Below are 13,579 nucleotides of genomic sequence, written 5' to 3' on the forward strand. Positions count from 1 at the left end.
GCTTAGAAGAACCCATGGTGCTGATTGTTGGGGCAAGGTCAGATGAGTCTGGGCATTTAAAACCTTTGAGATTGACATAACCTGGTCTTCCCAGACGATGATTGAGAACAATCCATGACACTGGCAGGTCTCAGCTTGGCAAAGGGGGCAGTGCATGCTATAAATTCTGCAGGGTGCCCAAACCTTTGCAGACGCCATTTTTTTGTTTTCTGTTATTTTGAAAGTGTAAATGATGGAAATAAAATCTAACTTTTGTTGACATGTTATAAGAATGTCTAATCTGTAATTTGATGCCTTTTGGAGATTTTTCCATCTTTCCTTGGCTTCTTTATGCACATTAATACAAATGTTTAGCTGGGGTGCCCAAACTTTCGATCCCCACTGTATATATATATATATATACATACATACACACACATTCATTTTATTTGTAGTCCTGACCCTAACATAGACAATATCCAGAAAATTACAGGGAATATTTAACCACTGTTTTTAAATATGTATTCTCTAGCAAGTAGATATTCTCAGTTAACTACTTCATTTGATGCACATTATTGCAGAAAAAGATTCAAAAGACACCATCTTCTTCTAAAAGAAAGTGTATATAGAACATGCTCTGAATGGCCAACTCTACTTGTTCCTGTTATTCGCCCTGCCTGCCACCTGCCACGACCTCTTCTCCGACACCAACCTTCTGCATCATTCTACCCTGTCATTCAACATTGCCACCCTGCTCCAGTGAACCCTTGATGGAGCAATTTCGAGGGCTGCCCTCTAGTGACAGCTATCAGCCAAATAGCCACTAGGGTTTCCAGTCCATCATTGCTTGTGGGGTACTCTGGTGAAGACCAATCAGTCACTTAGACTCCAGCTCTGAGAAAGCCTGCATCACCTGCCAGGGGTGACACCTGTAACACCCAAAGACCCCTTCACATGGGCACTCGCCATTCCAATCAATGGGGAATCTAATCTGAATGCCTGTGTAAAAAGACCGTAACAGATTGGGATAGTTAAAAAAAAAAAGATACAATGATTGCAACAAATAATAGATGATGACATCTACATGTAACCATTTGTCTACCAAGGTACATTTCATGGCAGAAAAGTGGTTAAATCAAGTTTGCAAGACTAGTTTTAAGAGCCAACAAAGGGCTTTCTGATAAAAGTGATTACTTTTATGGGGCTCTTGAAGCACAACCTGTGTTTGAATAGTTGATTTGAGGGCAAGGGAGATATTGGGGGTCTAATTGATACCCAATGTCTCCATAAAGAGAACCAGTCACCTGCCCATGCTATCACATAGGAGGCTTGTAAATTAAAAAATTGCAAATGTAAATTAAAAGAAGTGTAAAAAAAATGTTTAATTGAATAAATGCAAATTATTTTAAAAACTGCACCCCATCACCTCTGCACACATCTGATATAAAAATGAATAATTGGGCAAGCAGGTGTATATAAAATTCAATTGCAGCACATGTTAGGTATAGTCGCAAATGTAGTGAGACTAATAATTCTGGGGCCATAGTTCAGGGTTAACTCTAAACTGATGATCTGTAAAGGCCTTTAAAGCCTTTTGGGGTACTACAGTTTTTTTTGCGATTCCACAGACATACACATTCTTAAGACTTAACATGTTTTGTGTCCATTTACTCAACACAACCCCAACTTTACATTCTGTCAAAAATTGGTATAATATTGTGCTTGTTTGCACTAAAATTCATTATGGTGTATTTTTTCATGAAAATATGGGTTTGATAAATAACTGCGAAAATATTGTGCAATAGGGTTTCTGCTTGCAGAAAATATATACTTTTGGGGCATTTACAGTAATTTCTAGTAAAAAATACAGATTTTAACATGTGTGCAAAAAAATGAAAAAATGTCCCCAGTAGACAAGTGGTTAAAATATAATTACGTAGCTTATGGTTAAAACAAAAGACAAAGGTCCATCCAGTTCAACCTATGTGTGTTTATAAATGTGTTTGATTTTTATTTTCTAACAATTCCCATAGCCCTACATATTCTTCTTTTAGGAAAACATCTAAATTTATTGGAAGTTGTCAACACTCTCAGCTTGTACCACTTCTTGGGGGAGGGATCAACATTTTTGCTGTTCTAGCAATAAAGAACCCTTTCCTCAACCTAAGGTTCAATTTTCTTTTAACTTCAAATCATGGCCATGTGACCATTACATCATTACTAAATAAAAATTTACTATTTTTTTTACAGGATATCTAATTTACAGACAATAAACAGCAAACAAAAAAGGAAAAATAGCCCTGCATTAGTACAAACATAGATACTGAAAAATCTTGACTTCACCAAAACATTGTTGGTTCTGGCCCAACACCTGTATGAATAGCTGCCTTGAATATAATTATGCTATAACAATTGAATATTTATATCAGGAAAGGATGAACATGTCATTTATGCCTTCCAATTATTGACATTCCTAAATATATTTACCTGGCTACTGTAGTTTTCTTTGTTCCTTGGTACTGAAGCATTTGTTGTGCTGCTACGATATTTACAATTCAAATCTTCTTCTAGACCTACAGCAAATTAAATACATGGATAAGTGTTTCAATCCTGCTCATAAAATAGTCACAGAAAAACAAACCAGAGGTTTTGGCATTAATTAAATGACCAATTAAATTGTATAACTGTAATCTAACCTAAAGGTCAGATTAGTGGAGTGGAGTGCATTATAGTGTTTTAGGTTACAGATTTAAAAAAAAAAAAATTTAAGAATTACTTCAGGAAGATGTAGTCTACAGCGTTGTTAGATTTAAGCACAATGTAAAATTTCACACTTGCTCAGTGGCATTGACAGCCAGGTTTTTACAGTGAAATATCCTATAGGGGTCACCATAGAGTTACTGGACCACTTGGGGTGCTATAGATTATATCTTTCTAGAGCAGCCTTTCTCAACTGGGGTGCCGCAAGAGGTCTTCAGGGATGCCGTGGGGAGAATGGCTGTTACTTGAGCCCCAGCTCCCAATCCCCCGATCCCCAGCCGCGCTGTATGTCGGCACTGGGAGCCATCACACCGCTCAGCAAAGTGAAAGCAAAGGGAAGGGGAGTGTCTTCTGTGCTCTCTGCTTCCCCCTAGAGTGCAGTACCCGGCTGTGTGATGGAAGCTAAGGAACTGTAACTTTTCATAATGCTGTAGTATACATGTGCCGGTGCGTGTGTGTACGAGTGTGTGTTTATGTGTACATGTGTGTGTACATGTGTACACGTGTGTGTGTGTACATGTGTGTGTGTACGTATGTGTGTGTGTTTGTTTTTATATGTGTGTATATATATTTAACTTTTAATTTCGACCCTATGCCTGTCCTTTCAGAACTGCTTTTTTAGGACTTGTTTGTAATAGCAGCAAAGTCTGCTGCTCCTCTGAAAAGCAATCCATGCTCAGATCACATTTCAGAGGCATTTGACAATATGTTGCCTCCTCACCACCTAGTATAACCCTGTAAAAATCAGCATCAATCACAACACCACAACTGCATGCGATGCGTACACAGTTGCAGGGTGGTTGTAGTATAACCCCATTCACCTGGAGGTATACTTCCAGCTGTGGCAACAGCATATGTATATCCAGGCCCTTGGTTCACATCTGTGTGGCTGTGTGTAGGGCAGCGCATTCATTTCAATGCCTTACCCGCAGAAATGCAGGGAAAGTCATCCCTGACCTTAATTTTAAAATTGCGCCACACCAAAAACACCCCGTGTTTACCAATGTATGGGGGTACCCATAAACAGCAGAGCATTTGTCTGCATGTCAGGAATGAGTGTGATTTTGTGTGCATTCTGCAACACACAGTAATGTGAACCAAGCCTTGGACAAGGGTTCCTCGTGACTGACAATACTTTTCAAGGGTGCCCCAACTGGAAAAAGGCTGAGAAACACTGTTCTAGAGTTATTATTTAAGTAGAAAAATGGAAAAAAAAACACAAATAAACTTAATTGGTTTCAGTGCATACAAATAGAAATCAAATGAAAAAAATATATGGAAATCAAATGCACTTGCAATTGCAAGGACAAGAAGGAATGCAAGCAGAAACAGTGCTTTAAATTTGTTTTTTATAGTATTTTTATTCCTCCTGAATTAAAAAAAAAATCAAAATTCTACTTACCTTCTCAACGTTCCAGCCCTTGGCCTTCTGGGTCCCCCTCTGACAGCACCCTTTGGGTGAAACAACACTCATGTCATTCTGCCCATTTCCTGTGAGCCCAGCCTGTTGTTTATAAGCTTTATAGGGGGTGCATAATTATGTATGCTGGCTCACAGTGCTCCGGGACTGAACAGCTTTTGTGTCTCATTTCCCGCCTCCTGCCGCCGCAGGAAGGAAAAGAGGAAGCTGTCATGATGTCACTGCATTGGCTAGAAGACGAAGAAAAAAAGTGTGTATATTCTCAAGAATTTACACCTCCTACTGATAACCAAATCAATACGTTTCTGGAATCACTCCAACTTCCTAAGATCTCCACAGAACAACTAGACTCCTTATCACAACCCTTCACCACCTCTGAAATTAATAAAATAATTCATGATCTCCCTTTTCACAAATCACCAGGACCTGACGGTTATACCAATGAATATTACAAAACCTTTGCTCCAACCCTTATCCAATATCTACATAAATTTGTTAATAAATTCACAACATCTGAAAATATCCCAAAAGAAACATTAGAAGCCCTTATTATCACATTACCGAAACCAGGCAAACCTCCCACATCACCAGCCAACTTTAGACCTATATCACTTTTAAGTACAGATACAAAAATTTATGCCAAACTACTAGCCAACCGAGTTCAATCATTATTACCAAAACTAATTCAGATCAGGTTGGATTTATCAACGGACGTTAAGCACCAGGCGGCACACGTAGATTCATAAATTTAGCTCAATGGGCAAATTACACACAAACACCATCTCTACTCATCTCATTAGATGCAGAAAAGGCGTTTGACAGAATCTACTGGCCATACCTACAACTGGTGCTAGAATATGGTCATCTGGTATACTCTCTGACCCATTCCAGATATCGATAAGGTGTACCTTATCACCTTTAATCTTTGCTTTATGCATAGAACCATTGGCAGAAGCGATACGTATACAACCTGACATTGGAGGTATCAAAATAGGTCACGAAACACATAAAATAGGACTATATGCTGATGACATCATAACTGCTATGACCAACCCCATCATCTCAATAACAGCATTGCAAAAGGTTATCTCGCAATTTAGCTTATTATCCATGTACAAAGTAAATGAAGCCAAATCCTCCATGTTGTCGATAGCAATCCCACATAAACTACATAAACAAATTTCATCAATCTCCCCCTTCTCATGGGCCACATCATCACAAATTACATACTTAGGAATAAAATTAACATCTCCCCACTTGAACACATTTAAGATCAACTTTTCCAATCTACTCATTAAAATACCAAAACTATGTAAAGAGTTCTCCAACACCACTATTTCATGGGTTGGGTGAATTGCTATTGTAAAAATGTTTATCTTACCACACATTTTACATTTCTTTCGAGCCATCCCAATACCATTACTATCTTCATCCATACAAAAACTACAATCACTATTAAACACTTACATCTGGGAACACAAAAAGGCACGGGTCAACAAATTGACACTATACACTTCTCGATCAAATTTAGGTATGGGAGCCCCCAATCTACAATTATACCATAAAGCAATAGTGTTGGATCAGACACAGCATTGGTGGACACCTCAAATAGACAAACGATGGGTACAGATAGAACAGTCCCTTATCCATAGTGACACTCAAGCCACATTGGGAGCTCTTACTCTCACCCATAGAGCCCCAAGATACTGCCTAGACACAATCAATGTGACTCTCCGCACCTGTGTGTCTATTCTACGAACCTCAAAGGGAAATCACCCTACAATTAATGGCTTCATTCCTCTACTCTCCATATCATCGATGACACCTGTTCTAGAACTTAAATCCTGGTCAAAAGCAGGCCTTCAAAATCTTGCCCAACTATATGCCAATGGTACCCTACAAACATTTCAACAACTTTCTGAAACATACAAAATTACGCATAAGGACTTTTTCAAATATCTAATAATTCGTCATGCATTATGCAACCTGGAATACCAAGAAGATTCTCTCCTCAGATCTTTGACCAACTTTTATGAAAGAATAGATTCTCACAAACGAGGTATCTCATTCATATATAATATCCTTCTTCAACATTGTCACCAAGGAAAATTACCAACGATGCATAAATGGGAAACATTTCCAGATTCAACAATGGCAAACAGCAGGAAACTGGATTATGAAAACTACCAGATGCATTAACTATTGGGAATCAGACCAAAAGATATTACACAGATGGTACATAACTCCACAACATTTGGCAGCACGTTCATCCAACCGCTACTCCTCATTATGCTGGAGGAACTGTAACCAACAAGGATCCTTGTACCATATATGGTGGGAATGTCCACAAATTACTCCATTCTGGTTAGATATCTTCACGTTTATAACATCAATTACAAACTCCTCTCCAATTCCTGATCCAGCCCTGGCACTTTTGGGAATAGGAATAGATTCCTGGCCACCACAGTCCAGAACTGTACTAATGCATATTTTGATAGCGGCACGATTGAGTATTGCCAGGCTTTGGAAACAAACTACAATGCCATCCATTCACACAGTAACTGAAATCCTGAACAAAAACACAGCCTTCGAAAAAACCTTTGCTCAAATACACAACTCATCTGCTAAATTCCGGAAACACTGGGACTTATGGCTCAAAGATCTTCGATGTACCATTACATAAGAAACTACAAGATGTACCAATCAAACACCACTAGAGATACAGCTACTCCACTCTAGATCCACCCTACATGGAGATAAGTACAGTAGGGACCAGGGATGGAGAGGGTGCATGGTGTTAGTTCACCTCTTCATTTTTTTGAAAAGGTGAATTAACCCCTTAATAAGAACAAAGAAGATCAGGTGTTGGCAAGAGCCAGCTATCAATCAATTGTTGCAGACAGATAAAAATTATTTGGGTGTTCAGATCTGTACATATAAGAAAATATACCCCAACATTGGAGTTCAAATATCTCCAGCCAACAACAATTAGGAAATACACCTTGAAAAATACACATGCATCCTGTTAGCTGTGAAATGCATGTGGACTTAAGCTATGTACACACTAGAAGCTTTTTTTCGTTCAACCCAGCTGGCTGAACAAAAAAAACCTCACAGAGATTGCCGTTAGTGCCTTTGTGTTGTGACTGGGGCACTGGTCCCTGCCAGAACACACTGGTCAGAGTTGGCAGCCATCGGCTGCCAGCATTGATCGAATGATGGTTTTGCAGCATGCCTGTGCGACAGAAGCTGCTCATGAAACCCGTTTCTGTAGAACAGACAGCTGTACACATGGGCTGAAAGTAAATTTTTGGCCAGTGTGTAGCAGGTGCAAGCAAGAAAAAAAATTGCATCCAAAAAAAAACATATAGCCTATGAAAAACACAGCATATTATGACTAGACAGTGCCTGTGGAGAGGCTGTAAAGAGGCTTCAATTTACATATCAGCAGCATAACATGTAAAAATATTTTATTCCCCCATCCAAATTCCCCAAGAAACACAACATTTGTTTTCTGAAGGATATTCAGTAAGGTTTTAAGGGTTCCCATCTACTTTAAAACACCGGTGCACAGTATGTGAGCAGCTTCATTAGATCACTTTGTAAGAAGGTGAAACTAGGCTGTTTTATAATTAAATAAAAATTAAAGTGTATTATTTCTAAGATGACAGTCAGAAATATTGTACATACTAGCTGCACAGTATATAAGCAGGATTACCATACCACAGTTTCAGAGGAAGGGATCAGACAGGTTTTAATAAAGAAATCAAAGTTAAAGTGTATTATTTCACAGAAAAAGTAACATAATTTTGTACATTATGTAGGCAACTTTGGAAGGCTGCGGTGTAGGAGGGAGAGACCAGATATCAAAATTAGAGTGTACTATTTCACAGAAATCCCCCCCAGAAATATTGTACTGGTTTGATGCACATTATGTAAGCAGCTTTAGTAGGCCAGAGTTAAGAGGGAGATACCAGTCAGGTTTTAGCCAAGAAATATAAAATTAGAGTATAATATTTCTCCAAATAAAATCCAAATAAAAATATTCCACAGATTTATTGCACACTGTGTAATCAGCTTCAGTAGGCCACAATTCTGATTGCATTGTTTCACATAAAAGAGCCACAAAGATTATACACTATAAATGCTATGCAAGCAACTTTAGTAGCTTTCAGTTTACAAGGTAGAGACCAGGCAGGTTTTACTCAAGAAAAAAACTTTGAAGTGTATTTCACAAAAATGCAAAAATAATATAAAGACTCGCACACTATGTAAGCAGCTTTAGTAAACTGCAGTTTCAGATGGAGAGAACAGGCAGTTTTTAATCAAGGAATCAAAATTAGAGTCTGTTAATTCACAGAAAAAGCCACAAAAACTCTACAGACTCCATGTACACTATTTAGGGAGCTCTAGTAGGCCATAGTTTCAGAGGGCTACATAAGGCAGGTTTGTTAAAAAAAAAAATCAAAATTAGATGGTGTTATTTCACAGAAAAGTAATAATAGGAATAAGAATGAATAATATACCAATGGGGCAAAATTTGTGCTGAAAAATAAATTGCACCAAAGAAGACAACTTTGACAGAAAGCAAAAAAATTACAATTTGGTTTCTTGAACAGGAGTATATTCGCAAAAAGCTATAGTGAGCATATAAGGGGGCTAAGAATAGCCCCGGCATTTTTCTGCTCTTTCAGGAAAAGTCATTGATCAAGATATACCGAGTGGTCACTGACATATTTTGAAAAATGAAAAAAAGAGTTTCCAAATTTATTGATAGTGCTCCACATATTATCTTTAAAAGGGATATTTGTTATGAAACGAAGTAGTACCTAGTCACTTTACACTCTATATCAAAGATGATCCCTGTAGACATCTGCCCTTGGGTACAATTTATCTGCACCAGGACTGGATTTAATTTACTAAATGGCAAAATGTACAATCGAAACATAATGTTAACTGCCAGTCAGAGGTGATTATTTATCTTTCATTATTTAAATGCAGGTTGCTATTACAGGACAAGACAAAACAACCTTTCTAGTAAAGAACATATGGTTATGTCTATGACATTAAAGTGTTTGTAAACCTAAAAATAAAATATGTATAGTATATTTAATATATTTGGACTTGATTTTTCATATTGCTTTTGCTATCAGTGCTTACTGTTTTTCTCTAATACCTGGTTTTGTCTGCTTGTGCCTCTCCTCCTGATAGTAAACTGACCACACTAAGCATGGCAGCCAATCAATGCATATCCATGCTAACACGGTCAGTTTATGTCCTCTATCATCCTGCACTTAGATACAGGCAATACAGTGCAATCTCACAGAGTGACTGTATCTTCTTGGGTCAGAATAAACCACGCCTACATCCCATCCCTCCAGTCCTGATTGTTAGACATGTCTGCCCCACTCCATGCACACCCACCAACAGGTCACTTCAGTGCTGTTTATTCTGGAGCAATTTACAGACCTGCTGGTGGGCGTATGTAGAGCAGGCAGACATGTCTGACATCACAAAAAGGAGAGGAGGAGCAGCTAGAGGGGAAGATGTTGTTAGCCACTGTATACACACCCACCGCCAGGTCTGTGAAAAGCTTAGAAATCAACAGCAATCAAGTGACCTGCACTTGAGCAAATAAAATGTTTTTAGTATCAGTGAGGTTTACGACGACTTTAACAGCTGGCATCTTCGTGCACTAGTGGTGAGACATTTCACTCATTTTCACAATTATTTTCCAGATATTCTTGAATTCACAGCTTTAAATAGAATGTATCCTAATCTGAGAGGAGGTGACTTTAATAAAACTATTTTACAAAGCAAGACTAAATTGGTACATGACCTAATGCCACTATCCCTCTTGGTTTAAATGAGCAGATTATCTTTTTCCCTTAAATATAATATTACATATATAATAGTCTGTGCTGGACAAATGTCATATTTCTCTTCCTCTCCCATATTTTTTTTACTGTTATTTGTGTTAAATAACTATCTGTATAGTATTCATATTTTTATTTTTATTTGAAGAAAATAATACACTTGTGTGCCTCTGCCAGTGCCCATCTATATACAGTACAGTAGATGGTCAGATGACATTTGGTATAGTGTTTGTTCTGGTCCTTTAAAAAAAATTCTGTTCTGGATTTCCGCAGTGGTTTCTCCAAATCTCTCACCTAGGGGCACTTAGTGTTTTAGCATCCTCTGTTCAATAATCCATTGTGGGGATGTAATATGCATGTGTTACAGTGTGAAACACAGCAGAATTTGGTAGGAAACTGCCATCTGCTGAACCAGATGTAACGTTGCAGGAAATGGAAGTGATGTCACCAGAACCAGAAGTGACATCACCTGAATCAGAAATAGTTGGGTATTTAAAGAGCAGGGAGGAAGTGGGATGGACTTTGCGTGCCAAATGTGGTTTTGTCCAGAGTGGAGTGCACCGTTTTTCCAGTTCTGAGCAGGTACTAGCTTTTTGGATGGAATTCCTGTAATTCCCTTTGTATACCACACTTTTAGGAAATTTAACTTGGCCCTTTCAATCTTTCCACAAAATTTTCCTTACTGCAGAGTCGGGGAAAAGGGGTTTGGTTGCACTGACCACTGGCATGGGACAGCTGGCTATAACTTGATTTTAATATGTCTCCTGTGAGTATGTATTCCACATAGATTCACATCAATGTTATATAGTTTGATTCAACACATGCTTTTACTTGTATCTTTTGGATGCATATTTTATATGAAGAGGCTGTAATATTTACTGCTCACACTCTTATCTTCAATAAAATACTGTTGTTGTGGTCCCAAAGAAGCTGAAGTGATCTGCAAATGTTTGCTAAAAGTAAATATGTAATTCTAAGGATATGCAATTTCTTGGGGGTGATCACTGAATATACATCAGCATATATGTTTTTGTTTTTATAAAATGGAGTTATACGTGTTTTTAACATATATTTAGCTATAAATATTCAATTTAAGAAACATTGTTTAACAAACAGTTCAGAATAAGCTTGTCAAATGTGCTGTAAGTGCTGATTTTAAATCTCTGCATATTGTGCTTTTCCATTAACAGGAAAAAAACAAAAATATTGTATAGGCTCACAGCTTTACTGTGCCACAGTTTAAGAGGTAGAGACCAACCAGAATTTTAATTAATACTCAACATTAGAGTGTTATTTCACAGATAAAAATTCTGAAATATTGTACAGTTGATGCACACTTTGGATGAGCTTTGGATTCAGACCGAAGTTGGATTTGGTCTGAGCCCCTTGCCTATTAGAGTTGAAAATTATCAGAATTTATTTTAAAGATTTCAGTAAGGTTCAGATTAACATTCAGAACTTGCAAGCTGGTCATCTAATGTCCTGTGAAATAAACTCAGGTACACTTGGCTCATCCCTAATTCACATTATGTAAGGAGCTTTAGGCCACAACGTCATAGGGAGAAGTTGATAGCCAAAAATATTATACACCTGAATGTAAAAAAGAAATATGAAAACATAAGATAAAAAAAAAATCAATCTAGTAAATACATTAAAAACAACGAGGCAGCAGCTAAGCAGCAAATAAGTTGTTGCTGATGCACATAAAAAGTAGTCCTAGAAAGGACTATTGGGTCTATGCACTTGGAACACAGAGGAGGGCACACAATAATGCGTAGCCCACCAAACTCCAATTCAGAGTAGCATACTATAATACAACATAGTAGTCACTCAGTGCTGTGAATGCACTAGTACAGCAGCCACTATCTCTATCTGAAAAAACTGTCAGCTCTCCCAATCAATTTCAATCTGCAACACACACTGACTGTGTATATCCAGATCTAGTTGAATAGTGGTGTGTGTATGGACCCTTAGACATGGGCTGTGTCCCATCAGTGGGGATCCATAAACAGAACTCCTACTGAATCGGAGCAGAATGGAATGGATGTCACAAAGACAATGCTGTATTTTGTTGCATTTTAAACCTATAGCATTCAAAGCCTAGATATATTAGATCTATGGGCAGATGGAGGTAAAGAATCTTGCGTTTGTGTACATCGGATTATCTCCAGTCATGTCTAGTCATATCTACTGTCATGGACACAGACTTTTTCCATTTTTGTTCTGAATTTAGAGGGACTCAGAGGTGATTGAATTTAAACAGACACACATCCATTTACATCTGCCTGCCCAAATTCTCAAAGAAACCTACTGATCAAGTTCACCTGAAAAAAATGGACACAGGATCACCTATGTGACAGGGACCCATATACTGTATATGTATGTGTACATAAATATAAACTCACATTAAAAAATTATATTCCCAAAACAATATTTCACAATTGAATACAGTTTCCCATCACAAACTGTACATCTGTTGCTAGTAGTATAGAAAAAATGTTTAGAAAAAAAAGCTTTCTTGTTGCTTTCTGTACTAGTTTTCTGCATATTTTGTTTAATAAAATTTCTCCCTGCATAGAGTAATGATTTTAATTCACCACATATTCCACAGAAACACTATTACAGCAGTATCTCAGTTAAATGCAATTTCCACACAGAAGCTACTACTACTAGAAAACCCACAATTGTTTTACTAGTTTAGTGTACAAAAACACTATACCTATAGTTTCTACAACTAGAGAGCTATTTTTTCTTTTAACATATTCAATAAATAGTTGCTGTTGCTCTTTTTGGGAAAGAAACACCGCCAATGCAATACAATTTTTTTTATTCCAGTTTAAAAGATCTCTACTCTGTAAGTATCTATAAGAACACTTATTTTTGTGGTGTATGATTTAACAGATCCTCAACTTGCAACTCAAGTAATATAAAAATTGTGTTGTAGTTAAAAACAGCTTAATATAGTCACCACTTTTATGTAAGTTCAAAGTAACTTTGCAACAGGCTGAGACTCTAGTCTTAAAAGGGGAATGCAATGACAGTGAGAACAGAATTGAAACTTAAGCAGTTATTGATGGTAATTGTTTTGGCACCCACAGGTGTGGCAGAAGGTGGAAAGACACAATAGTTACCACTTCTAGTAATACTGGTAGTGCTACTAATGCTAGTTATGACACCTCTTATTCTGCGCCAGATTTTGGTAGTGATGATGATGATGATGATGTCATGGTAGACACAACATGGGAATCAGTTCAGAGTGATGGGGCTCAGAATTAGAGGAAACCATGGTGGTGGTGCTACATAAGGTACAGCTACTTCTAAAATAGACACATCTGGAGCCAGAGAGTCTACTTAAGTTATTCTCACTCTCAAGGTACTAGCCATAGGACAAAATCTGGTAGCAGGATTGAGGACAGCGGAAGTGTCACTGTACTGTAGAGGCACTCTTTTCTGACATTGTTATCTCTGTATTACCAAGAAAAATATGTCTTACTGTGTTCCGTGTAATTGTTGGAAGTAAAATATATCACTATGTAAAATGTGC

General features: G+C 37.6%; 1 protein-coding gene across 3 annotated transcripts in view; it reads right to left on the minus strand.

Moving 5' to 3' along the window:
• MYO16 (myosin XVI) overlaps window positions 1–13,579 on the minus strand; it is a 468,341-nt gene that overhangs the window by 13,655 nt on the left and 441,107 nt on the right. For all 3 annotated transcript variants that reach the window (XM_089693597.1, XM_089693596.1, XM_089693595.1), the window contains exon 34: window positions 2,467–2,552. In XM_089693597.1, coding sequence (XP_089549723.1) covers window positions 2,467–2,552 — 86 coding nt within the window. The remainder of the gene's footprint in view (window positions 1–2,466; window positions 2,553–13,579) is intronic.

This window comes from Staurois parvus, unplaced genomic scaffold, assembly GCF_062004578.1.
Source record: "Staurois parvus isolate SC_StPar_1 unplaced genomic scaffold, SC_StPar_1.0 ptg000634l, whole genome shotgun sequence".
NCBI lineage: Eukaryota > Metazoa > Chordata > Amphibia > Anura > Ranidae > Staurois > Staurois parvus.